The 27,763-nt window shown below is 43.7% G+C and overlaps 1 protein-coding gene across 2 annotated transcripts in view; it reads right to left on the reverse strand.

Moving 5' to 3' along the window:
- The window catches only part of fto (FTO alpha-ketoglutarate dependent dioxygenase), a 112,765-nt gene that overhangs the window by 67,330 nt on the left and 17,672 nt on the right, over window positions 1–27,763 (reverse strand). For both annotated transcript variants that reach the window (XM_084016984.1, XM_084016983.1), the window contains exons 2-7: window positions 25,674–25,751; window positions 24,517–25,552; window positions 22,086–22,211; window positions 18,578–18,657; window positions 18,114–18,257; window positions 12,261–12,380 (exon numbers count right to left, since the gene is read on the reverse strand). In XM_084016984.1, the coding sequence (XP_083873110.1) occupies window positions 12,261–12,380; window positions 18,114–18,257; window positions 18,578–18,657; window positions 22,086–22,211; window positions 24,517–25,552; window positions 25,674–25,751 (1,584 nt within the window). The remainder of the gene's footprint in view (window positions 1–12,260; window positions 12,381–18,113; window positions 18,258–18,577; window positions 18,658–22,085; window positions 22,212–24,516; window positions 25,553–25,673; window positions 25,752–27,763) is intronic.

Below are 27,763 nucleotides of genomic sequence, written 5' to 3' on the forward strand. Positions count from 1 at the left end.
GAGGAAAGAAAATGAGAGAAGCGAGTTCTATAAAAATGTTCTCTCCAAGATGATTCAAGAACGTCTTTTCTTTGTGTGTGCGTGTGTCTTCTGAATTATCTCTGCACCTTTGAGCAGCTCTCGCAACCGAAACTTACAGAGCGCCGACTTTCAAAAAAGCCATGTTGCCGTAGTAACATGGTAGTTACTCCAAATAAATCACTCCAACGTTTAAGACATTTCTCAAGGCTGTCAGTGAACACTTTATTACAGTCACCTGTACGGTCTCCATGCAATCCAATACTGCTGTTCTGTTATAAAGTCGACTTTTTATAATGTTCCATTTCTTACAGAGGCATTAATTAAATTGACTGTTTTAGCAGTGAGGTCACCGTGATGGTGTCGCACTGCACTGCTTTATATTCAGAGAGGTTTGTGAGATTCTGAGCAAAACATTTAACACACCACTCGACATAATGTAGTCCAGTAGAACACCATCTTTAATTATGACCTCAATAATAAACATATAATCGAATTTACACGTTTACAAAAAACTGAACATTATGAGCTTCCTAAAGATAGATGTTATGGCTGGTTGTATTGGATTCCATTAGATGTACCTCATAAAGTGTACAACCATTAGTACTACCAACTTGTGACCAATTCCAATTTGTTTTTATAATTTCTAGAAAAATCTAGATGGTCCTACGATAAAACAACATACTTCAGATTTCTTAGAGGGACATCTAGAGTTCCCCAATTTCACCCTGTGCATGTGTTAATGTGTTCTCGCAGTCTCCGTGGTGATAGACGCCAAGACCCTTCTGTCAGGTTGACCCTCGCAAGGTCGTGGGCACCATCAATTATGTCAGCCAGTAAAATAGGCTTTGCTACACACAGCGGATTATATGGAGTGTAAAACATTAGAAAAATGTGTCTGAAACACCAGAGGAACATGTTTGAAGTGACAATGGGTTTGCGGTGTGGGGGGGTAGAGACACTCCCAAAAAGGGAAGACTCCTGACAAGTGATTTTGTTTGAAGGCATTGTAGCAAACTCAAGTGGGCAGGGATGCTTTTCTATGGCCCCAACGGCACTCCATCTTCTGGGCAGTATACAAGCGGGATGGAAGGACATATGCTTTCCACAGGGTCAATTGAAGCAGAACTCACAGGCCTTTTGTTGGCGCTCCCTTTTTTTGGTGGCGAGAAGAAAAGGCAAATCTGTTGTTGGGGTCGTAGACCAATGGACCCACATATCGCATAAAAATTCACCGGCCGGTTTCTTTTGCGAGGCTTTTGTCTCGACCTCATGATAAGGAGCGTGGATCCAGTTGGCCTTAATGGTTAAACCACATAGTTCTTAAGTCTGAATGAGCTGTCCAGGATGGGACACACACACACACACACACACACACTTGTGCAAACTCCTCACTGGTCTGGCAAGAATGCCTCATCCATCCATCACGGGCAACGCTTTGAGAGGCGCTTTGACTAATTCAGGACAATGAAGACAGAGCTGGACAGAGATGTTTGCGATGAGCGTGACACTCAAGCACCTTCTGCTCTGTTAAAACCCTCTTACTCTCTTTCACCATATGAAAGCCGAGTCTAGATTCTAGGCCCGATAGCAGATAGTGATCGGCACCTCACTCTCCTGCCAGTAAAAAGCTTTTTGCTGACTGGGGCCGAAGCCAGGGCCTTTTTCTAAGCCCCAGAGTTACAGTGTAACACACACTGCACCGTACTCCGGGTCTTCAAAAATGCTAAACCAATAAAAAAAAGGGGTTTCCATCCATCTAGACACGCTCACATACAGGTTGGGCCTTTTTTTTTTTGTAAAGGGAATATGTCTGCTGGGGCTGAAATGTGCTGCTAACAAAGTTTTGATTGACTACAAGAAGTCTGGAGTGGAGTGATTCTTCAATTTGTGCATCTGGCAGAAAATTGTGGAGCGAAACTAAACAGGCCCTCTTATATGTCTAGCCTGACATCAGTTGTGAATAACCTATAGATGCACAGTGAAAAAGAATGACTATGTCTGAAGTAGAAAAAATAATGTTGCACTTTGCCTGCTGATGTCTACGGCCGATATCTCCAACACTCAGCAACTCAGTCACCAAATATACTAAGTAGCACTACAGGTAATAGGAAAAGTAGTTCTGATTTTGGGAATGAACTGTCCCTTTAACATCAGTTTTGTTGGTTTGCTCAATTTTAAACTAATTAAGGTTTCTACCTCAACTCTTTGAATTGATCATTCAAATCACTTCACATTATATCCTTATAAACAGGAGTGCGTTTAATCTGCTGCTTCCCAACAGCTCAGTTGGTATTCAACTGGCGCCCTTGTTGCCTTGAACAATTCTCCCCACTCTACACAGCTATACAGTAACAGACAATGGCACGCACCATGAAGCAGTTACATATAACTGAATTATGGACCCACATACTCTATAAGTTGGTGTCTACTTCAATTTGGTAAAGACATCACAGACGCAGTTTTGACATTTAATACTGTGTGTTCGACTCAAAGCGTACAGGCTATAAAAAGCACACCGCTGCCGAGTATATTGATCTAATTAATTAAAGGGAATTAAAAGTGAAAACGTTACATAATGTTCCTAGTTATTGCAATGAATCAAAAATCTATACTACGTTGTTTCTTGGCAACATGAAGCAGTCGAGTTCAAACTTATTTTCATGACATTTACGTCAGCTTATCATCTGCATTCCGGTTTTAATCTTTCCACAAAACAGACCCTAATTATAATGCTGTTCGGCGGCCAACTCTTGCTGTAAGTGTTGCGTGTTGAAACTCTTGATCAGTATTTGAACAAAGCCCCTGAGGACTTTTCAATCAATATGAACCATCAAATCAAATGCATTACCATACTAAAAAAATAAAAATGAAAAGATGTATTACCTATTTCAATTGAAGGTACTGAAGGGAACAAAACCCACTGGGTATGGGGATGAAAGGAAGACATTTAAAAGATAGAATATGTATATTCTCTGGTAAATTAGCAGCAGTAAGGATGAGTGTACTTACAATGTATACGGAGAGTAGGCACAAACGCAAATATGGTCCTTTAAATGTATATAATTAATTTTAGTAGAAATATATACCTGTATTGATGACAGCCATAATATTTTCAAATGAAATTATATTAATAGTACACACACACACACACACACACACACACACACAGTATATATACATTCATCTTCCATTGATAACGCGCTAATATCATTATCTTCCACAACCATATGCACTGGAAATCTAATATGATAACAGCCCTGCTGCTCATTAAAACAAAAACAATTATATTAAAGTAACCTGTGTTTCCACACTAACACGGTATAATGTCCCCCATTATTGCGTGCGTGTGTATGTGTGATCGCTCCCCACCGAGGGAGGCTGATGAGAGCAGCTAAAGGGTGTTTATGAGACTGTTAGCCAGGAGAAGATGCCGCCCTGCAGCTCTCGCCCAAATAAAAGAGCCATTTATTACATCCAACATGACCCTCTCATTACACACAAATAGGAATTAATGAGCGCTATATCGGGCGCTCCCAGCGGAGCGAGGCGGGGCCCGCTAAAGGACTAGCGTTAATTACATTGTCCTACATCTCACCCATTTAACACCACCCATCAGATCGCTCTATCTGCAGGGGGAAGGAGAGGAGGCTGGTAGAGGATTCACTACCTGGATGGTAGGCCACTCACAGCGACGTATGCAAGTGATCAACCAGGTTTTAAATGAGTCCAGTGGAAGTTATTTGCACAACAGTGCATAGGAAAAGTAATTTACATCTTGGTTCAACTTTGAACCATCAAAATGACTGTGGCTGTGCATGCACACATAACAGACACTCTGGGTGTGCACGCCTTCTGATTTAAAAAAAAGTAATTTAAACACCTTAAGTACACTACTAAAGCAATGTGTTGGTACACCGATGTTTCCATGTCCAATAGTGCTCTATTATAAAGGTGTAGCTACCAGTGTTGGGATCTCTGCAGTGAAATTGGCGAGTAAAAACATAACTGATAGGATTGATGGTCAAAAGTACAAAAACCCCAGGTTGTAAAAAAAAAAAAAAATAAGAAAGAGATTTTTCCTTTCAGGCTTCATATGGGAGAGAATCCACTTCGCCTGAACACATGCATCTCAGGTTTGATCTCTGTTGGGTTATTCTCCTCATACTGTACATGCCATGTTTTGAAAGGCGCACAGACAAAAAAAACAAGGCATGAAACTTCCCAGAATGCTCCCAGGACTTGTACTTCCACCTGACTGTGCTCACATCCCCTTACAGCAGCTACAGCATGAGCTTTTCATCTCTTCCTGCTTTACTTTCTCTCGCACGCTCCGATTCAAACTTTCTTTTTCATCTAATGTTAGGTCTTTACCATTATCTCTCTCCTCCCTTCACCCCTGAAAACACCAGTCCCTCCCTTCTATTTTTCCCCTGTTCCACCTCCGCAAACATCACACACCTCCTCCCGAAAAAAGAAGAGGAGTTATCATCAGTGATCTTTTTCCAATTTTTCTTCCCTTTCTTTGCGTCTCTTCAAGCGATTCAGACAATTTTAAACTGTCTTTGCATCGTGATCCCTCCATTCTCAGCACTCGCTTTTCACAGAAGGCTTCATGTACTGTGGGTGTGCAACACGATAGCTGCTCCAGCGATTCTGAAGAATTAGCGAGGTGCCGAGGTATTAAGTGGTTAAGTATTTTTGCTGTGCTGCAACACTCGAACAAAAAGCTGATTAAGGATCAAATTATCACCACATTGGAGCTCTTATGTCTGCAGCTGCCTGAGAGATGAAACGTTGGTTTGTTTGTATTTTTCACTTTTTTATTTTTGACCGCACCTGTGTGTAATAATGCCAGAACTGGTTGCATTCATCCATTCTGTTAGAACCTGGAGCAGGTATGTTCTATGTTTGTCCTTAATTAGGTTTTGCAGTTTTTTTTTATTATTATTATTCACATTGAGGATTTATAGTTGGGGTGGGCTGTTTTCATTTTCATTAATCTGTTTTAATTTATTGTTTCGGTATGTGTGGGAGATATGAAGTCCTCTGAGACTGTGACTGTGATTAGGTGCTGTGCAAATAAATGCAAAATTGATTTGAGTTGACGTGCAGATAAACAATAGTACGGATATTAACCACAGGATCTGATGAGGAACCAGACTCAGATTCTAAAGATTTTAATAAAAGTGTGCTCACAGAGCTCAGAGTATGAAGGATCTATTTTTTTGCTCTCTCTGGATAATAGAGCTCAACATGTGCATTGCTATCTCTGGATGTGATGAATATTGACTGGTGATATGACAATTCCTGGCCACGTATTCAATATGATTATTATTCCACTGAAACAGCATCAATTGAACATTTAAGTAATTTTCCTTTTTTTTTAGTGACTTATCGGAGTGTTTTCTTGCATCTGCGGTAATCAGTTTCACTCCACCACTTTGACACGATCGCCTGGGAGAGTAAACAATTACACCTGGATCAAAGTCCTGGGATAATTAAATATCTAGAGCTGGTTAGTGCTAATGTCTCTAGCCAGCTATAAGAGGGGCGGGTTTTGCTGTGAGATGCTCTCTTTCATCTTTTTCATACTTTCTCCCCATCAAGGCACTTTTTCAACACACACACACACACACACACACACACGCAGACTTCTTTGCATCTCTCAGTCTGTTGGTATGACACAGGAAAAAGCTGGGCCCTGCAGCCAACCCCGCCGTCCGCACTGAATGCGATTAAGCTGAGCAGTGATTAATCTGGGCTGCCCCATAATTCCTCTTTACCACTTTAATGGATGTTATCTCCCCTCCTCTGAAGGCTTATCTTGCTGATCGAGGCCAAGGATGAGGAGAGGCAGAGTGAAGAGGAGGAGGGGGCTATGGGGAAAGAATTCAAACCAAATCCATACAGAGGTAAGTAAATGAATAAGTAAGTAAATAAGTACGTAAATAAATAAAATGCAGGGGATTGAGGAAGCTGCTAAGCGGATAAGGCAGATCAGTCTCTGTAAAGTGCTCATTTGTTTTCTAAGAAGACGAGACAAGCCGCCTTCAAAGCCTGCTGATACAGTAAAAACACTGTCAACATCACAATTCACAGACAAACAAAATAAATTATCCAAGCGGCTGTCAATAACCCCCCCATTGTAAAGATGAGGTGTATTCCATACTGTAGCTGACAGTCAAAGGTATGAAAACAAAACAAATTGCGAGGCTTTTTCGACGATCTCACTTTCTTTCAGAAATTGCAGTGACATAAAAAAAATACCATGGTTTCATTTGCAGTTTCTACGGCTGTGTTACTTGATTCCAAAAAAACTGACTATTGTAATAAGGCAAATAAAGCTTCAAAATAAATCCATGAAAGGAGACTGCAGGGATACTCTCCATTTCAAAGTTCTTTTGAACTTTCCTAAATGGACCGCTGTGCATTCAAGAGCGTCTGTTGCCATGTCCGTCCCGTTGTTGTTGTCCTTCCGTGTCCGTGTCTATAAATGCACATGTGAGACGCCGGCTGAGAAGTGACGGGGTTAAATCTGTTTGTAGCTCTTTTTTTTCCCCACACGCTTTGGCTTACAGCGATTTTGCAGTGAGATTCTGTCATAGACAAACCTCGGTGGGATTCCATTCACTACTAGAGTACATCTTTAGGTACAAAGCTGAGGGCTGCATTGGCTCCAGGTAACATAAACGCTCCCTTCAAGCCACCGCATATCTGCCCATGAAAATTCTCTAAAGGGGTTTAAGCATTTACGCAGAACACTATCAGGCACCGCCGAAAATTCAGCTTACCCTGTTGAATAGGGACTTCAAAGAGAATTGCAAATACCTTTGCACTGCTACATTTTCTCCCCCCTCTCTCTTCCTCGCTCTCTCTTGCTCTCTTCTCTTCCTGCTTCTTTTCATTTTATATTTCCAAACACAAGCTGCTGCATGATGTAAAATGTATTATCAGCCATATATTTCCTCTTTAAATGAATAATAACAATAATCTTTGAGTAATTTCTTTTTTATACGGCTCCGTCTAAATAGGGCAAAGCAAGCGAGCTAATATAGAGCCGTGGGTAAACAAGGCCGTGCAATAATGAGTGTGTGGATTAGGCCTCTAGTCTTGTTGTGCGATAAGGAAAAACAGCTGCTGCTATCCAGGTAACGGCACGTATTGACTGTCAATGAAGGATAAACTACTCTGCAGCTGCACATTTACTTCCACGCCGCGGACACGCTGCACACGCGCACATCTATAAAGACACACAGACACAAACAAAACCACATGCATTCACACAGACACATGCGAATACTGTATATGTGCACATGATGCACAAAGAGTTGGAATATAATGGACGTATAAGCCTATTTGCACAGTATCGAGCCGAAAAATGCAAAACAATATGATGCATAAACACCGTGATTTAATGTTAGAGATAATAAATGGCTCCATAATGAGCAATGTAAATGGTCTTTAAACACTTTACTGCTTAGTTCACACTTATAATTAATCTGGGTTCCATGTGTGCATATAAAGTGGGTATAAAACTCTGCCCCGGCTGTGCGACTAAAATGGCGAGCGAGAGAGAAAAATGACTGCTGGTAAACATCTGTGACGCGATTGAGCTGTGGCCTCCTGGCTTTCAAAAATGTGCTGCCTGCTTCCCTCGGCAGGACCGGCACGGGCGAGCTCTCCAAATAATGCATTACAAAAAATTGCTCCCTGAAATTATTTACGGTTGAAACGCACAACGGAAACCATAACATTTATAATGTTTTACAAAGCCATCAAATAAGTGGAGAGGGGATTAATTGCCCCGGCCCGACCTTAAAATAATTATTTGGAGCGGTGCAACTCTAAACTCCAATGAAATTGATACACTTTGATAATTAGATTCTTGGCACTGACCCGCTGAAGTCAATAAAGGTTATTAAGGCCAATTGCTGTCTAAACGCATTACGGGCAGGGTAAACTGTCCATCGGAGGCCCCCGCTACTCCAGCGCCAATATGATAATCCATTCTCCGTCCTGGGGGTTTCTTCCCCAGCGCCTGTGTCTCCACTCTGCCATACAAAACCAGATTGGATTCGCTTAACCTTTCCAGGACTTTGATCAAATGAGCTCACACAGCAATAACATTTACATTGACCCCCCCCCCCCCCCCCTCCACACACACACAACCCCTCTTTTTTTACCTCCTCCCCCTCTCTCTGTCTCTACAGACTCTCCCTCCAGCTCACTGCCCTCCCTCCCTCCCGACCACTCCTCAGCACCGACCCTCCACGCACTAAGGTCAATAACCTAATCAGCTATCGATGGCGACCGGGGCCAGACCTGTGTATTATTGCAGTGCAAGCCTCCGCGGCAGGCCAGATTGTTTCCGAAGACAGTTATTAAAGTGAGGAGAGACGATGATATGGTCACTGAGAGCATACCTGCACAAATTCACTCCCACATGCATGAACGCAAAAGTCAGCTTCTATTACAAATCAGAGGAAGTACATTTCGCCACACAATGAGGCAAATATAGAGTGTGCGTGTGAACAGCGTGTGTGTGTGTGTGTGTGCGACCAAACCGTCTGAAAACAGGGAGTGACAGGCCGGGTGAACGGAGTAGAGGAAGACATGGCCCCGATACCACTTCCTGTTTAGTACATCTTGAAGTATACAAATGTATTCAACTGAGTGGATCCTATTTATTATGAAAGTAGATTAATTTCCTTGATATGTGTTGAAAAGATTTCCATCTACAAGGCTCGTTCTCCTGTCAAATGAGGGAGAAAGTGTGAGAAAGAGACAGAGATATGGCGAGATAGCGGTAGCGAGAGAGGGAGAAAACAAGAGAAAGAAAGAACATAAAGAGAGAGAGAGAGAGAGAGACAGAGGGGAGGGAGAGGGAGAGAGAGAGAGAGACGGAGTACACTGAAATCTCTTTGCTTCCGCGGTGCCTTTTGAAGTTGCGAGATGAGCAGCCACAGAAGTCAGGAAAGTGACAAATTAGGGAAAAAGCTGTACTGTGCAAGCAGAGCTGCTAAATCAATTAAAGTCATGCCAAGTGCATACATTAACATCAATGGCGCGCACACACACACACACACACACACACACACACATTCGCACAGGAAAAAAAAGGGGGAGACGTGCTCACAGGCTCATCGCTGTCGCTTCTCCCCCACAGTGAAGAGAGGAAAGATTAAAAAAAAAAAAAAAAAATGCCACACCGGTATTTAAAATATTCTGCATGAAGCCAAGACTCTCTGTCTATTGTCAGTCAGGAGGAACCTATTCATTGTTGCTAGTTTAAGGAAATGTCACCATTGTATGATGCCATGATAGCAGAGTCCTGAGGGAACATGAAGCCGAGAGCGAGGCAGCTCTTAAAAGACTTTAGCATCCTGGATCGCAGGGGAAGGTAAAACCTTTACGTTAATGTCCCCTTTTTCTCCAGAAACAACCTTTACCTTATACACACACTCACACAGCCTCAAGCACACATTATACTTTTGCTGTACATTCACATACACATACCTACACTTATTTATTCAGCAGCGCAACTCTTTCTTTCTATCAGGAGGAATTCATGAGGTGCGAAAAAGAAGCGAGCACGCAAGTGGACTTGTTTTTCTGTTTTTTCTTTTTTATCGGTTCTGTATTATTTATTTATTTATTTGTTTATATATTATATCAGAATGTCATTCAAATGGAAGGATAAGCATTTGCATGACAACAGGCTGAGAAGCAGAGAGGGAGCCCCAGGGAGAGACAGTATCCATAAACAGGAGCTAGCCCCCCCCCCATATTGCAATATTCTTCATACAGACTAACAAACGCATACATAGCCCAGCGCATCCCACAACACTGTGTGCTAAATATGACAATAAAGAGAGGAAGGCTGGCTGTTTGTATTGTTATTTTAGCAGGATAAAACAATAGGCTGTTTTATTGCTACAGCACAGTATATAAAACAACATGGTGTCAATTTATAAACCCTATTTAAAGAGACATATATTTGTTATTTTAAAATACCCATGGTATCAGATTTGACAAAAATAATGCTGTATTAAAATATACTGCAGGCAAGAACAGGGAAAAAGATCGAAATAAATAAATGGCAAACAGCATCCGCACACAGTAGGTCACTCGCATTTCACTAAATTACACGACACTGTCAATTGCCAGCTTCAAAATGTAAAATATATGCAATAAAGGAATGTAGAGGGGAACCCACGTAATCTAAATAACTCAAAGTAATTTAGAGGAATGCGTTTTAATCTAACTGCGGAAAAGCCACAGCTATCAAAAGCTCCAAAAGGAAAATCTATAAGTCACATCTATAGAGTGCTTTTCATCAGCATATCAGAGGTCGATGCATGTATGTAAATATTGCTTGCGAAGGCAATAATGTTGTCTTTCATCACAATAGTGAGTGATTACATTTATGCATTCACAAGTGTATTATTTTTGCAAAGGTTCAATATGCATCAGATAGGCTACACTTGCTTTACGCATGATTTAATACACTAAAATGAATGTTGTTATAAGCACACATTTGGAATATAAAAAAACAGAGAAGTACTACATATCATTTTTGTTCAAATATATTTTACGATTTACTTTTTTATTTAAAATGGCCTCACATTTTCTTTGTTGTATATTGTGTGTAAAAAAAGTTTGTCCTGTATGACAGAAATCCACATGAGTGACACACATGCAACACTCAGTGGATAAGGTTTGCTTGCCCATTAGAGAGGGACTGAGACACAGCGAGCGAGAGAGAGAGAGACAGAGAGAGAGAGAGAGAGAAAGACCTCACATTTCACTGATGCCCTTTTCTAAATACAGGTCCAAATCACACACTTCATCTGGGCCCGGAGGTGGAGCTCTAGATGAGTTTAGCCCCTGTCTGCTAACCCCTCCACCCACCCTCCACCGGGCTGTTCCACTAAGTAAGAGAGAGGGAGAGAGAGAGACTATGACTAGCGCCGGGCGGCGTCGGCAGCAGCAGCACTGTTCTCCTCCAGCCCCTGTCTTTATCCCCGCCTGAGCATTAGATGTGATTACTGCTCAGCGCTCCACACTGACAGAGACAGAGAGCTCCCAGAGAAGGCAGGAGAGGGCGAGAGACATAAAGAGACACAGAGAGGGAGAGAGAGAGAGCGAGATGGAGCAGAGAGGAAACGAGGAGCACAGCTCTTTCGCTCCCTCCGCTGCTGCCAGAGCGATACAAGAGTGCCCCCTGCTGCTTCTGCTGTCTGGATATTAAACACACACACACACACACACACACACACACACACACGTTCTCACGCGCACACTCTTTGAAATCTAGCTATGAGAGATGGACTGCATAGAACCTGCGGGGAGGATGAGAAAGCGAGACCAAGCTTGTATGTGTGTTTGTGAGCTGCATATCTACAGTGTGTGTGTGTGTGTGTGTGTGTGTCTGCGGCGCATATGTACTGTACAGAGCTGTGACTAAGGTAACTTAATTATGAGTCTGACATTACTAAGTGATTCCTTTACAGTGGTGTCTAACTAATGGCTGCGTGATCACGTTCCTCTCTAATAAAACTTCTGTGAGGCTACAATTAAACACATGACACATCCTTAATAACGCACCGTGATGAGAAGTTAGACAATCCATCATGTAATTTTAAACACACCCTCCCTTGTGAGGCACATTATTGGACAGCAGATCACTTGTGTAGTTTATGTATGAATCACAAGCGGAGGCATGTTGAGCATTTGAAAAGGTGGAAACCCTTATTTTAAAATGACATAGTGCCTGGAGCCGCTCATACTGGGAATGGTAGAAATGTTTTAATTTGATATTCTTCTTCTTTGTATATTATTATTATTATTATTATTATTATTATTATTATTATGTTTTAAGAATATTATCTGGTTAATATTATGGATTGTTAAGATTTTCATGCGGTTCTTTATTCTCATATGAAACAGGTTTTGTATATTAAAAAAGATATTTGTTTGTATATTTTTTATTGTTTTTCCTTTCATCCGTTTTCTAAAATAGGAATGTTATCACTATAAAAATCTAGGACTGAGGATAGTGTGCATGTAATCCAGAACCAAAAACCAAAAAGTAAACAGTAAAATGAAAATGGATTTAATTTATCCACTGAAAGATCAGTAAAGTGATACGGGTGTCAGTGAGTTCACTAAACTAGGCAGGCGGAGAGACCAGACAGTGAGGCTGCCATGTGACCAGCAGCGTGTCTGCGGGGCCTTACCATCGTCTCCATGAGCTTCCAGTCCTTCTCCAGCTGCTCCATCGGTCCCGTCCACCAGCTGCAGAAGCGGGCGAAGCGCTGGCCCTGAAACCAGTACTGCCGCAGCCACTCGAACTCCACCTGCAGACACACACATACATGCAAACAGGATGAAAAGGCTTGACAACATAACCTCCCATCGGAATATCTCATCTAAAAAAAAAAAAAAAATGCACATTGACATTACAACATGATATTTAATTAATGTTGAATAAATGAAGAATATTTTATATATTGCTGTAAATTGTGAAATGATCATGTCAAACAAGATAATGAAATATGTCAGTGTTCTCCATATAAAATATTGGCCCCTCTCCAGTGAAATTATATTTATAAATTACATTTTTTTTATTTCATACACTTTAGAAAAACAGCTTTGAAAAATATTTTGTAATGCCAGATTTTCTTTTTTAAAATTAAACTTTTTGACCGAGAGGAAAATCCAATCGCCCTTAGAAATGTACTAATTTCAAAAACAAGTCTACTCAATCTTTTCTATGAGGTCCCCAAAAGGAACAACACAGCAAAGACACATTTTTTTCTTTTTTAATTACATGACTGAAAATTGTTCTGCCGCAAATTGGACAAACATGGGTCATCTCTGTGTGTACGCTCCCTCCTTTATCAAATACCCGGACAAACAGACACACAGCGCTTCACACACAACTACAATGTGTCTCTGTTCACACACCTTCCAGTCGGCACACCTGAAAACTCCGCCCGCCTCCCTCCCTTCCTCCTCTCTCCTCCTCCCTCCCCTCCTCTTCCACTCCCTCGCTCCGTCTGGAGATGACAGTCTCGGCTGCCGAACCTCTCCTCCGCTGGGAGTGTTTTTGTTTCCTGCTCGTTTGAAGTGCTGATTTAATCCTCGCAAGGATGTTTCATGTAGCCAGGTGTAGCCTATCTATTTCTAAGTGTGCATGTTTGTGTGTACCTGCGCGTGCACCGCCGCGTCGGCGCTCTTACGCTTGTATCTGTCTACATAGGTGCGTGAGTGGCTTTGTTAACGTCGTCGCATGCAATTGCCAATGTGAGTGTCAAAGATTGCCCCAATTGCCGCCAACGTAAACGCGAGACGCCGCGAGTTGCCCTCCCCCAAAACGTCCTACAAAGCATCATCCACCCGAAACAATGCACGCTCCGTTTCGTTTTTGACGCCGACAACCAACGCGACACAAAAAAAGTCACTGCATTCAAAGGAGTCGCATATCAAATGGGACAGAGAGAGCTATTGTTCCTTTTCTGAAAACTATTTTGTTTATTGTTCTTCTAACAGAGTATTAGCTGATGTGTACAACGGGCCCGTTTTAGAGGTGAAAACTCGCTTCCAATTACAACACGGTTCAAGCGGGTGAGTTCTACCCAAAAGGTCTCCATTCAAATAGCAGATTTTGTGTGTGTGTGTGTGTGTGTGTGTGTTTGTGTGGGTGTGTTAACACTGTCACTTACAAATTATGCTCATATACAACTAATGCATTAGAAACATATCATGTATTGGTTTTGAGGTCCTAGTTAAGTATTGAAAGGGATCTGAAACACGAGACCTGAACACTGGCCTCTATTGTTGATGTCAAGTGCCTAGCATTGTAGCCCTCCTCACATCCTCCCTAGAACCTTTTACTGCAGTGGGAAACAGTGAAAAAATCGTGCATTTGGATCAAAACATTACCGGCAAAATACTCTGCAATTTAGTTATGAATGTATGATCATAACCTGGGGCAAAAAGGTTTGTCTCATTATAAAACCAGCAAGTCTCTTCAACCTTATGGGGCCAGAGCACTCCATCAGACCTGCGTGACGAACGGCTTCGGAACTTCAAATCTTTGCAAAGTGACTAAATAAAAATGAAAATGATGAAGTCACCTGGCATCTCGCACCCCAAGCAAGTTAAAATAAAGGGTGAGGATTGTTTGCACAACAAAGTTGAGCGAGGTCTGCCCTGCTGTGGGAGCTGTGCACAGAATCGTACTGCCATTTGCCTCCAAAAAAGGCTCTGATCACAGCGGGGATGACATGCAAGGACCGTGGCATGTCAGGGAGAATACGCAGCCAGCGGTACTGCTCAGCAGCCTCTCAGTCACTCCATACAACCCACCCTTCAAAGAAATGTCATCCTTTATGGTCCCCCTCAACACTCTCCAAATCCACTCCCCTTCGATCACTACAGCTCAAACACACAACAAAGCAGCGGAGCGCCGATATCGGACGTCCTTTCCTCTCCGTCAGTCCCTCCTTCCGTCTCTCTGATTGTCTGCCTGTCCTTTAGTGAGAAGACGCCAACCTGTGTCTCCGCTTTGAGCCGACATTGGCTGCACGTCCCCCACTGCGCAGGCAGCCACAAAGCCGGGGCCGTCCGAAGCTACTGAGGAGTGCTGGCGATGTGGCATTTGGGGAGTCGGGCCACCCAGCTGAGCGTCACCGAGAGGGGAACTCGGACTAAATGCCACCTATCCAGGCAGACAGATCGAAAGTGTGCGCGAAAAGAGAGAGTGGTTGTTAGGGCTAGTTTTTCTCTGAGACGGCGTGGGGGAGCGAGAGGGGAGCTAGTGGCTCCCCTGCGGCAGTCGCTGTCATCTCTCCAGGTGATGGACACACTAACTACACATTAGCCCCACATTAGTCGACTGGCCGCCCACCATGGCAACTCCAGAATTAAAGCCAAGTAGCCCCCTTCTTTTCCCCATTTAATGAGGCACTTTTTTTTCTCTCTCTCTCTCTACACCTTCACGGTATTCCCTGAGCGGGTCCAATCAATTTCCGGGCCATGGCCCTGAGGTGGGAGCTGATGAGAGTGGGATCGATCCCCACTCTGCCGTTCACTGTTTACCTTTCCCGGGCCTCCTCACACATCAGCCAGGAAGAACTGGTACCCTCCATCTCTCCGTGAGTAACCAGGCACGCAATTTACACTCATCACACACTTGCCAGAATGGTCATACACAAGCTAGGTTATACTGTACATGCACAGATTACATTTCCATTTCTTTCTATATAAATAAAATGGAAGAGGAGAAGAAGATTCCATTTTTCTGTGTCATTTTCCTGTCATAGCTGCCACTGTTAGAGAAATCAATAACAGTAACAAAAACTCCAAATGAACAACGAGACCCTTTGGCCTTATTGTGATTCAGCAGAGCTCAGACAGGGTGAAACATGTTCACTTTTAGAATATTTAAAATGTATTTTTATAATATTGCCCCAATAAATAAACCCCTAAAATGGGCCGTAATATGTCTCATGTGAATAAAAAACAGTATTAAGGGAAATAACTGGCAAATACAACAGGACAAACTAATACTCTGCTGGCAAAAATGTGTTTTGAGAGGTGATCTTTATTAGATTACAATGATATTGCCAGCATAAGGCCCTGAGGACGGCTGTTTGAAAGCAAAGCAAAGAGCCAGGGGACTCATTTTGGCCTGAAAACAGGACGTAGGAAGGTCACACAGACACATGCACACACACCTGCTTCTACACAGTTTACTTTCTGCCAGAACATGTGGCAAAACCTTGTCCCTCCCTTCAGTATTTACTGTGTGGGGGACTGGCATCATTAGAGGGGGTCCCTCAGGGCACTCTGTCACACACCCACCTGGGAAGTGACACAGTGGCTTTAAATGAGACAAGACGTGTGCATCTGGGATTAGCATTTCAAAGCCAAACATGCACACGGGGCCGTGTGGCGAAGCTATGTTCGACTACCCCCCTCCACCACCCAAGACAGGAGGAGAGATTAAAAAGAGACAGTGAGAGGGACGGCGCTTAACAAACAGGTGGGAACTTCGGTTTTCTTCATTTCTGTCTCTGTCTCCCATCAACGCCTACTTCAACTCAACATCTCACCCCATCCCTGAACACTCATACTCAGATGGCAGATGCTCTGCTTCATCATCGTCAGACCTGCCCACCTCTCCTGACAAGTGTCAACCTCCGCTCCCCCCCCACCCCTGGTTGCAAAGTATATCTGCGGCACGTCAGCCGGTGCTAGCTTTCTGTTTAGCACTTTTTTTTAAGCAAAGACCCATAAGGCACTGCTCGGGTCAGGCTGCCTGCGCGTCTCAGGCTTGTTCGCCCCTCAGTCGTCCATGTCAAACACGACCCGCGCAATATGCACCCGCCAAGCACCAAAGTGGGCCGCCATCATGAATAACTCCGCCAACAATACATCATTTTTGTGGGTGTTCTGCTCTCGCGGGCAACTCCAAACAAATGGCCACATCTATCATTGTGAGTGCCAGGTAGGGTAGGGTTGAGCCCCCGAGAGCAACCCCCCCCCCCCCCCCCCCCCTTACTTACACATTCACACATACATACTGTACACACACACACACCTGCGCTTTTATAAATAGCATCCTGTTTTCCTGAATAAACCTGCTTTGCCCTCCTGGCGGAGGCCTACAGCTTGGTAATCCTGTGGCGCTATGCGGCAAACTAGCAGGTGTTGCCAGCTCAACTAGCGCAGCCCAGCCCCCGACACAGACAGCCCTATTGTTTGTCAGCGCTGAATAATTAATATTGTCGACAACCTTTAAACAACCTTACGTCAGACTCATCTGTCATGGCGTCCCGCTGAGGAGCCTGGGTGCTAGCGTCGGCTAGGATGTGCTCTTTGAGCCCAGGGGTGTAAAGGGGGGAAGAGGTGAAGTGCTATATTAACTGTTGGCCCGCGGCAAGCTAGCACGGAGGGGCTGGTGGCTCCGCAGGCGGGCCCCTCGCGTTCTTCTTTTTTTTGACCTCGCTCTATCCCTCAATACCCCAAGCCAGCATCGCTCCTTGTGTGTGAGAAAGGGGGTTAGCGAGGGGAGTGGGGCACGACTCCATCTTTAGATAACATATGGAGAGGGTATTGCCTCGCGATCCATCACAGGCCGGGACAAATGAGAACAACCTGGATTTTGGAGGCATGTCCCCCGAGCAGAAACAAGCAGGTGAAAAGGGAAGAAAGCGGGCAAGCTCCCATTCTGCCGTTTACAGCATTTTAACCTGCTATCAGTGGACTGCCAGGTATGGTCTATAAGTCCCATGATGCAGAGGAAATGGTTAAATAGTCTGTTTCTGCACATCAATTCCTTTCACTATGTTATGCCTTTAGTATATACTACTGTACTGAGTCCATGTGCTGAAACTCTATTTGTCAAGAAGATTAGTCTACAAGCCCTTGATAAGACTTTGTCTGAGCACCCCAACATAGTGATGGTGTTCATATCAGAACTGTTGACTAGGCTGTATTGCCAAATATAACCCAGAGGGCATGTAATCATCTCACGGTGTACTGTATACATACACATACAGAAATGCATGGGTTTATTAGAATAAATGAAATCACCTTCACACATATTAGTCATATGCCTAAACCCGCTACATATCTTCCTGTATTTCTTTCGATGCTGTCCTGTTGAAATCCTGTCACATTTGCAGATGGTTGTTAGCCATCTTTAAACACCTTGGAGTTCCAGATGGTCGAGGACAACGGGATCAGAAGAATTAGTCGTAACAGTGACAGGCAAGTTCATGATCAGAGAAAAATGTATTCAAACTTTCAAAGACTGGCATGCTATTGTGTAAACTTTATTTGCACATGTTCTATTGTCCAATGTGGCAAGCCTCGCTCATACGCTGCTCCAAGCAGGCCAAAAACAAACTTCAAATGCTGTTTGACTCAGGCTGCAAAAAGTAGTAATAAGGGTGACAACAAGTGAAATAAATAACACCTGAACAAACTTAACAGCTCTCATAGAAATAAATGTTAACTGTTGAAAATCACTGACACGTGTGCAGTTGAAATGCACATGGACACACACACCGTGTCCCCACCTCATTGTGAATCTCCTCGCAGTGCTGTAGCGTTGTCGGCAGCAGGGCCAGCAGGCTGTGGGAGCCTGTCTCTGGGTCAGTGTGCAGGTTGGACAAGGCCTCCTGACACCGCGATTGGATGTAGGTCAGGGTCCCACTGGAACACTGGTAGGAGAGGGACAAACCCAGTGTTATACAAATAACTGCCCTGTAGGGTTTGGACCCTGTCAATCAAACTACAAAGCTAAACTTTAATATGTTTATAGAGTACATGTTTGTTTTTGTAGATACATACTTAATTTATTCATACACTATGGACTGTCAATGCCATTTATTAATAGTTTATGTTTTCCCCTAATATAGTGGGCAAGAACCCACAGCAGCCTTTACTGAAATCACAGGGGACTGTTGGCTCACTATGCAATATTTTTCACAACAAATTCAAAATTACTTTTTTTTCTCTTGTAGGAATATTGGCTTCTCACCTCGGCCACTCTGTGCGTGGAGCTGAAGCGTGCGGTATCTCCAGCCAGGACGCAGTGCTGGTGGGTACTGTTCAGGTCGTCTGGTGAATGCAGGGGGAGAAAAAAATCAGAACATGCCAGACCAGCAGTAACTATTTACAGCACAAAAGCACAGGAGAATGGACTAATTCTTAATTTGCTCATGTTTTTAATTAATTATAAAGGAAAAGAAGTGATTACAAAAGAAAAACAGATGAAAAGCAGGGCGTGAAGGAACATGACAACAAAATCGTCTGGTTCGTTCAGACAGATTGCGCTCGGTCCGTCGCCGAATCGACGAGAATGAGTAGCGTTGTACTATAATTTTAATTACCAAACAGAACCAGATCAGGCTCAATCTGTCAAGACGGAAGAGCCACACCAACAAACATTTGTCCAATATCACAGAAGCTTTACAGAGAGGCCTTACTGCTGTTTCCTGTGTATCCCTCCATGTGTTTCTTTGTGTGTATAGATGTTTCGCAGCTCTGCCATTATTTTCCTCATACCAATAATTAATTTAGCCACTACAGAGCTGTCATTCACAGCACATGTGCATATTTACACCCGCCTTGAGCAAGAGTACACTGGCTAATGCCTGTGATTTGAAAGTCAAACAGCCAAATGCTTTGGGAGGAAGATATTATTGTTTGGCAGGAGAGAAAAAAAAGAGAAAAAAGACAGCGACAAACAAAACAACTCGCCGGTGTTTTCTTCACCCTGATGAGATTGTGAGGGATTAGGTCTCTGGGCAGAATTACTCCGCGTCTTTAAAACTGTTTATATCCAATAACAAATTATCTCCATCAATCTGCTCTTTTCTTGGCGCGTCTGATGCGTCAGTGGGATCAGGAGGGAGTAGAGGCAAACTCGATAACTGTAATAAATATTTATCTTTCTTTCAACCCCTGCGCCTGCTGCCACTTGTCCTCCTTTTCCAGGAAGCAGGCTTTTAAATATATTGGGTCAACTCTTTTCTCCAGTCCCCCCCTGTGCATTGGGAGCTGGGAATCTGATTATCGAACAGGCCCGGTGTCAAGACTTGCATTGTTCTTTTTTTAACCGGCGAAATTCCATTTGGGTGGAAATGACGGTGATTCAATTTGCCTCCAGCAGCTCAGACATTAGCGGTTCAAAAGGGCCAGCCGGCGACAAATGGTGCTGAAAAGACATTATGGTGTCTGTGGTTATACAACGTTGTAGTTTTCTTTTAATACCACTAAACTATCTATCATATGGTGTATGTCACTAAAACGCCGGTAGGATATATTGGAAGTCATAGTTGTCTGCATGTATGTATGTGTGTTTGAAACAGGATTGGGGGAGGGAGGGGGGGGGGGGTGTCCTTCCTCCAATGAGCAGAGGACTGTGTGTGATTTTGTGCAAATTTATAGGTGCGTGCATATGTTCGCGCATTGTGCCAAGTATTTAATTCAGGTGGACTGACAAAGCGTCAGACAGCCAAGGACTGTGTGAGCCGCTATCGTCGTGCAGCAGTTGGCCTCTCAAGGGCGTACTCACCAAGTGGAGCATAAATCCCCACTGATCCGCGACAGTCAAGTCCCATTAGAATGGTCTGCACAACAGCCCATCACTCTATTATCATGGCTGGCCTGAAACTGACTGTTCTATTGTAAATCTTATCCAGCTAAAGGAGGTCGGCTTCAAGCCCTGTCAGGCTGAATATTAGGTACAGACATCGCCACTCGCAGATGAAAACATAGCGGCTTCAAAGAGTCAACTTCAGGAATCCATTAAAACCTTCCTATTCCGTCCTCGTAAAAACGATTCAGATTGAGAAACACTTTAGCATTATATAGATCTGGGATGGTGGATAGCAGACTAGATTGTACAGGGAACGCAGCTTTCTGTGTAGCATTGTTTGAAATGTACACATTTTCCTAACAAAGTAGCAGTTTCTCACCTGAAGTCATGCTTTTTTAATCAGGAATGCAGCAGCTACTCTACCTGTACAGCATCTGGACAGTCTATGAGTTTGTGCACATGCAGTACAGTATGTCCATGCTATAAAAAGGCAGCGAGTTCTCCTCCATGTTTTGGTTCGGGTTCTTCCTTTGGACCATAAATCATCTGTGAAATCTCACATATCACACTCTACCTTGGTAGGCACTGAATTAACATATGGAGGCCAACACACGGAAAACATAAACCATCGTGCTGTTTGGTGAAATATGGGTGAAATATTATATACATCAACAGTACGGGTTCACATATCACTTCTTCTTGAGTCTATGTATGTTTGTGAGGTGTGCTATATGTTTTGTATTTGCGGAATGGGCCTCGTGGGGTCTCAAACTATGAAAGCCTCAACTGAAATTCAACAAAAACATCAAAGAACTGTCCAAAGATATCTTAAAATAAAGCGTATCTCCTCCAGAAATGTGTTTGATATTGGCCCCGTAGATCACATCAGTTACATGCCTCTGACTCGCTTACGTGGCTCTGGTCCAAATTCTGCGCTCAGCCCAAAGCTGCTGCAAATCTTAGCGGTGTATTTATGATTTTGACATTCATGCAGAGCGCACAGGTAGGGGTTCAGTGTCTTCATAAAAACAGCACATGGTATTGTGTGCTAGATGGATGTACGCATTTGCTGCTTGAGGGATTAGAAGAGTAATCTTTCAAGCACAAGAAATTCTCTCTAATCACTAGGTCAAATACATTTTACTAACTGGTTAAAAATATGGAAATAAACAAAAATTAATTTGATATTTTTATTTATATATATTGATAAGTAAGCAGATATAGGGACGGCAGCCAATCCAATTTGGGAGAATTAAATATAACTAAATAAATAGCAATGCATTGGTATGTAAACATTGGTTAAATAAAAGTGACATAATTGCAGAAGATACAGTCATTTATCTTCGGCAATTAAATTAAGTGAAAACTGACTCAAGATTGTACTGTACAGTCTATCCCTAAATACCTATAAAAGCAGAGTGTCTTTAAGAACGAATCACTCATTCGCCGACTCACAGAACCTAACTTCTTGTACATCTGAACGTGAGTTTCTGCTGTGATGTAGATAAATGTTCTCACACTCAGAAAATATGAGAAAGCTTGGAAGGGCCCACAGGGCCAAAAAAAGAAAAGAAGAGGTGTTTGCTGCAGCCAAAAGCATTAAGCTGTGATTTACACCCCTGTGGCTCGCTGTCTGTCCTGTCCATAGAGACATAAGCACCGGGTCACAGAACTTCCAAAAATAACATTTGGCTTGCCTAACCTCTCTAATGCACACAATTTCATGGAACCTTAAAGCTCCCTGTTAAGGGGCGAGGTCGCCCTCCCCCACTCAAACACAAACACACACACACACACACACACAGTCAAGAAGAGAAGTAAGAAGAAGAGAATAGAGATGAATGGGAAATGCCTTCTCGTGGCATTGGGACAAAGTACTCTAAAGTCAGAAATAGCAGTGAAAGTGAGTACGTCTGTGTGTGTGTTTAAGGAGCAGATTTAGTACCTCTCATGTAATAACAGTCTCCGGACTCCAGTGGCAGCATCAGCCCAGGTGTGTGGATGTCCCAGGCTACCTTGAGCCCGATCCTCCAGCACGCCTTCTCACCGCTGCCTCCCTCACTGCTTTCACCTGTCAGTCATACACAGCCCAACTCACTGTAACATTTGCATTTTACATTTATATTCACATTTCAGGCTTTTGGTTTGACAGTTTCACACAGCGTGACTTAAACCGAGTCTAAAAAGTGCAATGTGCTTAAATCCCCCTCTCATTTTCATGGGAAAGCGGTGTGGTTTTATCGCTTTATAATGCACAATATTAATTTCAACCACGTTTTTTTTAGCATCTGAAAAAACAAGTCATGTCTGGGTAATGCGGTGCTAAAACCCTGTAACGATACCTGAGATGTAGGCAAGGATAAAACTCAAATTAAATAGTATGGAGTGCATTGATTGAAACCACCACCCAAACAAATGGATGTAAGATGCAAGCCTTTGTCTCCAGAAAGTGAGAATCACTTAGCAGCAGAGCGAAGCTGATATGTATTGCTGTGATCATATTGGCTGTTAGCACAGGATCTTTAGCATCATTATGCCGTGCGAGAGGAAATAGTTGGATAAAAGCCCTTGATGTTGTTTAGCGAGTGTGTGAGAATGTGTTATTGGACAGCAGGTATCCTATGATATTCCTGTTTCTGAACCCCATCGGCTGTAACCACCTTCCCCTGTTCTTCTCTCTCCTTTCAATCCTTACACGGCATACTCAGAAAACAAGATTTGGCCTGGCCGGGGCCAACACCCTTCAGCAAAATCAATACTAAAGTCTTTCTGGGCCTTTCTGCCCCGCAGCTGCCTTTTCCTTTGCTCAGCACGGATAAATAGTAACTTAATTTCCAGCCATTGTGCTCTGAGAGCCAGCTAATGACAGCACTCCCCAAGGCCTCTGGAAATGGTGGAATATCATCCACTGTGCCGGAAAACGTTCAGTCGTGGCAGATTCCTTTGGATCTCCGCAGCTGGGAAAAACACTCTCTGGCTGAAAAAAACCAAGGTGAAGCTGCTCAAAGAGAGAAAAGCCTATCAAAGGAAGCAGGTGTCATGCAAAACATCTAATCACCGTGCATGTAAGATATCTAATGCACCGCGTTTCTTTCTTCTCAGGGACAACGTGAGAAATACGAACCGATTGTAAAAGTGCCACATTCCCCCCGAAAGTAACAATTTAATTTGCCTGGTTCTGGGAGTCCTTGTAGCTGGCCACTGGGATATAGCTCCATCAAGACTTCCCTCTCTAAAGTCTGGAGCTGTGGGGTCATTCGGGACTCAAAAAAAGACACAGCTGCTGAGCACTGCAAGGTGTTATGCCATGGTGTTTGAAGCCCGTGTTCACAGGGTCAGAGTTGAAATGGCCTAGAACAAATCAGTGAAACAGACCCTTGTAGCAGGTGTTTCTGGTTAAAAACCCAATGAAGAAAGCCCAGCTGTAAAGTGGGTGAGGATGTCAGAGCGGTTGGCATTTCACCTGATGACTAAAAATTACAGTTTCAAGCCACAGATGCAGGTGCAAGAAATTACCCGGGGAGTGGCTGATCAAGGGACGCTAGACTTCTATTCTAGATGCATTCATTTGGTTTGATGGTAAAGGACTTAATGTAAAGAGTAATGCACAAAGTGCAGCGTCATATTAGAGTATTATTGCTAAATTAAAATGAGCATATATCCTGAAAACAAGACAGAGGAATTACATTTACTTGGTGGTACCGATTTCGATAGTTACTTATTCTCTAGAAAGCCAACTTCCTCCCTCACTGAGATCCTCTATCAACTCGATCAGCACGCACTATCAGCTCTTGAAAGGGTGCACATTCCATAATTAGGAGACATCGTTTTATCCATACAGTACAGTTCAGGAACACTTATCAAAGTGGGGCTCATTATTCCATATCAGATAATTGCACATCGATCATTTCTCGGGGAAATGATTTAGATGAGATGCCGCGTGTGTGATAAGGCCTGCTTGTTAGACGGCGCCATTGAGCGCATGTTAGGAGCTCAGATCCGAGATGTCTGTGATCTACCAAAGTACGGTGGGCGATAAGGCTGTCAGCATGCAAGCCAGTGATGACATTTGATAATGCCCCGACACTATCACGTAGATGGATCTGATGGCTGCCTCACCAGAGGCCATGTCTACAGATGCTAGAGTGCCGCTGTAGGGCCACGATGCACAAGGTTAGCTATATCTGATCCACCATAAAGCAACTGAGATAAGTTGATGGGATATTGGAGTCTAAGAGATTCTTATTTTAGGAAACAAAATGCCAAAGATTAGCATGACGTACTGTGGATTTGAGCTCACAAATGTTAAATCGGCGGATCTTTACTATTCTTATCCGATTAACATAATTTGAAGCTATTTTAATTTCAAGCCTTACCTTTTTCATTGTGACAGCTATAGCTGTAAACAGCCACTGGAGAATGAGTGATGAGGTTCTCATCGTGGTGCCACCCTACCGCCATTTTCCCCATGCCATAGTAAGGCTCCTCTTTGAGCTGGCTCATAGCTGCCGGGTCCATGTAGTTGAGTAAGGTGACATTGAACTTGAGCTGACCGGTGAATAGCTGCGGAAGACTCGGCTGGGAGCATCCCTGCCTGCTTGCTTGTTCCTCCCTGTCCTCAATGTGGTAATCTGACAAGCTGTGCTTGAGTTGGGCCACAGGTTTCTCCTGGGCCCCTAGTCCCAAAGGTTTAGTCTCTTTGCCAGCGATGACCTTAGACGCCCAGAGGGGGAGTTTTCCTTCACTGTGCTCCGACCCTGACGCCACACCCGATTCACTTGATTTGACCTGGGAGGACTCTCCCTCCTCACTGCTGTGCTTGGACTCAGTCTCCCATTCTCCTTCTTGTTTTGACCCGGAGCATCCTTCTTCGCTGTGTTTCGACTCAATGTCCCACTCCTCACTGTGCTTGGACTCTGTGTCCCCCTCCTCACTTTGTCGGGACTCCGAGTCCCCTCCTTCACTATTCCTGGATTCTTCACTGTGTTTGGAAGCGGTATCTCCCTCTTCACCCTGTTTGGCCTCGGCCTCCCCCTTCACACATTGTGCTAGCCTGTCTCCTTCCTTCAGCTGAGACACGTCAGAGCCGAAGAAGGTGTTAAGCTCCCACAATGCCTTGCAAGCAGCCCTCAAGTCAGGGTCACAACAGTTTTGTCCTTTGACCTCAGGGTCCTCGCTGTGCCAGGGGATGGCAAAGAGCCGCGTGTCCAGGTAGCGGTAGGTGTGGCCCGGCTCGCCCAGCAGAGTCCGCGACACGGTGGTGAATACATCTCGGTCACGGACGCGGACCAAATCCCTAAGGAGGCAGCCCTTGCTTCTCAGGGTGAGCAGAGCTGACTGCACCCGGCCATGCAGCTCAGCAGGCAACGAGCAGGATCTCCTCAGAACCAGGCCGGAGTAACTGGAGTCCCACTGGGAAACACAAAGACGAGCATAACATATAAAAACATATAGAAAATTAGGTAACAGAGACAAAAGGCTGCTGTTTTGGCTTAAAGTAGAGTAGCATTATGTGGAGGTGTGGTTGGCTCACCAGATTCTGATAGCCCCGATCTGAAGGTCCCAGAAAAGGGATCTTCTGGTCTCCCAACTCCTGCAGTAGCTTCCTCCTCTGTGGAACACAACACAGTAGAATAGGTAAGTAGCAGTAGGAACACAGTAGCAATTGTGTATTTTTTGAATACTCACTTTGACACTACAAGTACCGGTAATCAGTTACATCTATTTCAATCAATTAAATGTATAACTTTTGGGACATTGCAACTATGGTGCATGGGACATATTTTATACTTCTGGAAACGACGTTGTGTAGACCTTAAAAAAAATCCATCTTCTCACACCAGAGTGCTGTGATGTGGCGCTAAAATTACAAAATGCTCACACTACTCCCTGGGATAAAATCTGTGAGGCCCACATCTCTTATAGCCCCGTATGGCCTACATAAGTCAGATCCTGGCTCTCCTGCCACTTTATTTTAAAATAGCTGAAACACAATGTTTGAAAACAAGACTGCCTTTTTACATTTTTGCAGAAACATAGTGCCGTGAATACATTTCCAACCACCTTACCTTGGCTCACTATAAATATATTCTTTCGAAATAAACAGTGGGGGATGTACAATAACAGCACGTACCAGAGTATAGGGACTAACAAGAAAAATATAAATCAAATCATGCAAAATGTATCACCATGTTCTTCAAATCAAATTAACGTATATATTTTAACAAATGATGCTCTAAAAACAGACTGAGATAGTACTGGAACCTGGTCGTTTTTCATTGACGTCTCACGTTTTTATGATTTTTGTGAAGGCTGCCGTGGGGTTCCTCACAACCTTATAAAAGATGCCCTGTGCCATACTGAGCTCCCCCAATAAAAATGTCAACCTGGTGGAGGGATCAAAGTACTTTTCATTGGGACGCATTCCATTCTGACCTGTAAATCCAACGGCAACTGGCATAAAAACTATATGCCCAAATAAATTTCACAACTACTTCCCCACCCTGCCTCCCCGTATGTGCTCGTGCGAAGGTGTGTGTAGGTGGAGGAGCTTCAGAAGCTCGTATTCTTTCCCCACAGGTGTGCGCGCACACACACACACCTCGACATGGTGTCTTAGCAGCAGGGGAAGGAGAAATGTCACCGGCCTGCCACTGTCTTTTTACATCTCTAAAAGTTTTGCATGAATAGCCTGTGCATCAACTGCCATGTGGTTAAGGAGAACCGACCCTGTGTATATTTCCAAGACATTTACAACAGGCGTCTCGCATTTCTTCTGCCCTAATAATGCCAAAGACCTCTTGTGGCACACTGCAGGGGATATAGGAACCGGCTGCCAAAACATGTCCTGACTTTTAGAGTGAAATAAAATGTCCCGTTAATAACATTAAAGTGCAGGTATAAAAAAGATGTGTGTCCTGACTCGAAGGGTGGAGGGGCCTGGATCAAAAAGAGGGCAAGCGGTGCAGTGTGTGCATTAAAGACGGGAGGGAAGGAAAGAGATCCCCAATAACGGAGCCGGAAGAAATGGGAGGGCGTCAGATCATAAGCAGTTTGGTGAATTTACCTTCCGGGCTGAATCTTTACCTTAGGCTAAACAACACAACACCTGCTGAAAGTTTTTTTTCTTAAAGGATGCACATGAGCGTACAGGCCTTCCAAGTTATTCTGGAACAAACAAAAAAAAACAAAAAAAAACAGAGATGCAGACAGTTGGAATCTAAAAAACAAAACAACATGCACTATTCATGGCCAGACTGCATTCAAAGGCTGTTGGAAGAAATTGACAACCTGACACACATTCATTGGTGTCAAATTCGAACTCATGACAGAAGCTCAGGATATCAAGGTGAGGCTCTGGGCGAGTGTTGTATGTGTGCACGTCTGTGTGTGTGTTTTTTTTTTATCTGTGCGCTGCTGTGAGCCTGTACAGATCCATATCCCGGCATCCATCTGCAGTAAGTAAGATCCTTCCAGTCTGATTTGGTCGCACCACCACTGTGTACACAAGCTCTATGTGTGTACCGATACACACACACACACACACACACATACATGGCCATACCTAAAGAAACATGCAGGCGGGGTAGCGAGCACGATGCCTCAACGCCAATCGCACACAAC

The sequence above is a fragment of the Eutrigla gurnardus genome (genome assembly GCF_963514095.1).
Source record: "Eutrigla gurnardus genome assembly, chromosome: 1".
Taxonomy (NCBI): Eukaryota; Metazoa; Chordata; class Actinopteri; order Perciformes; family Triglidae; genus Eutrigla; species Eutrigla gurnardus.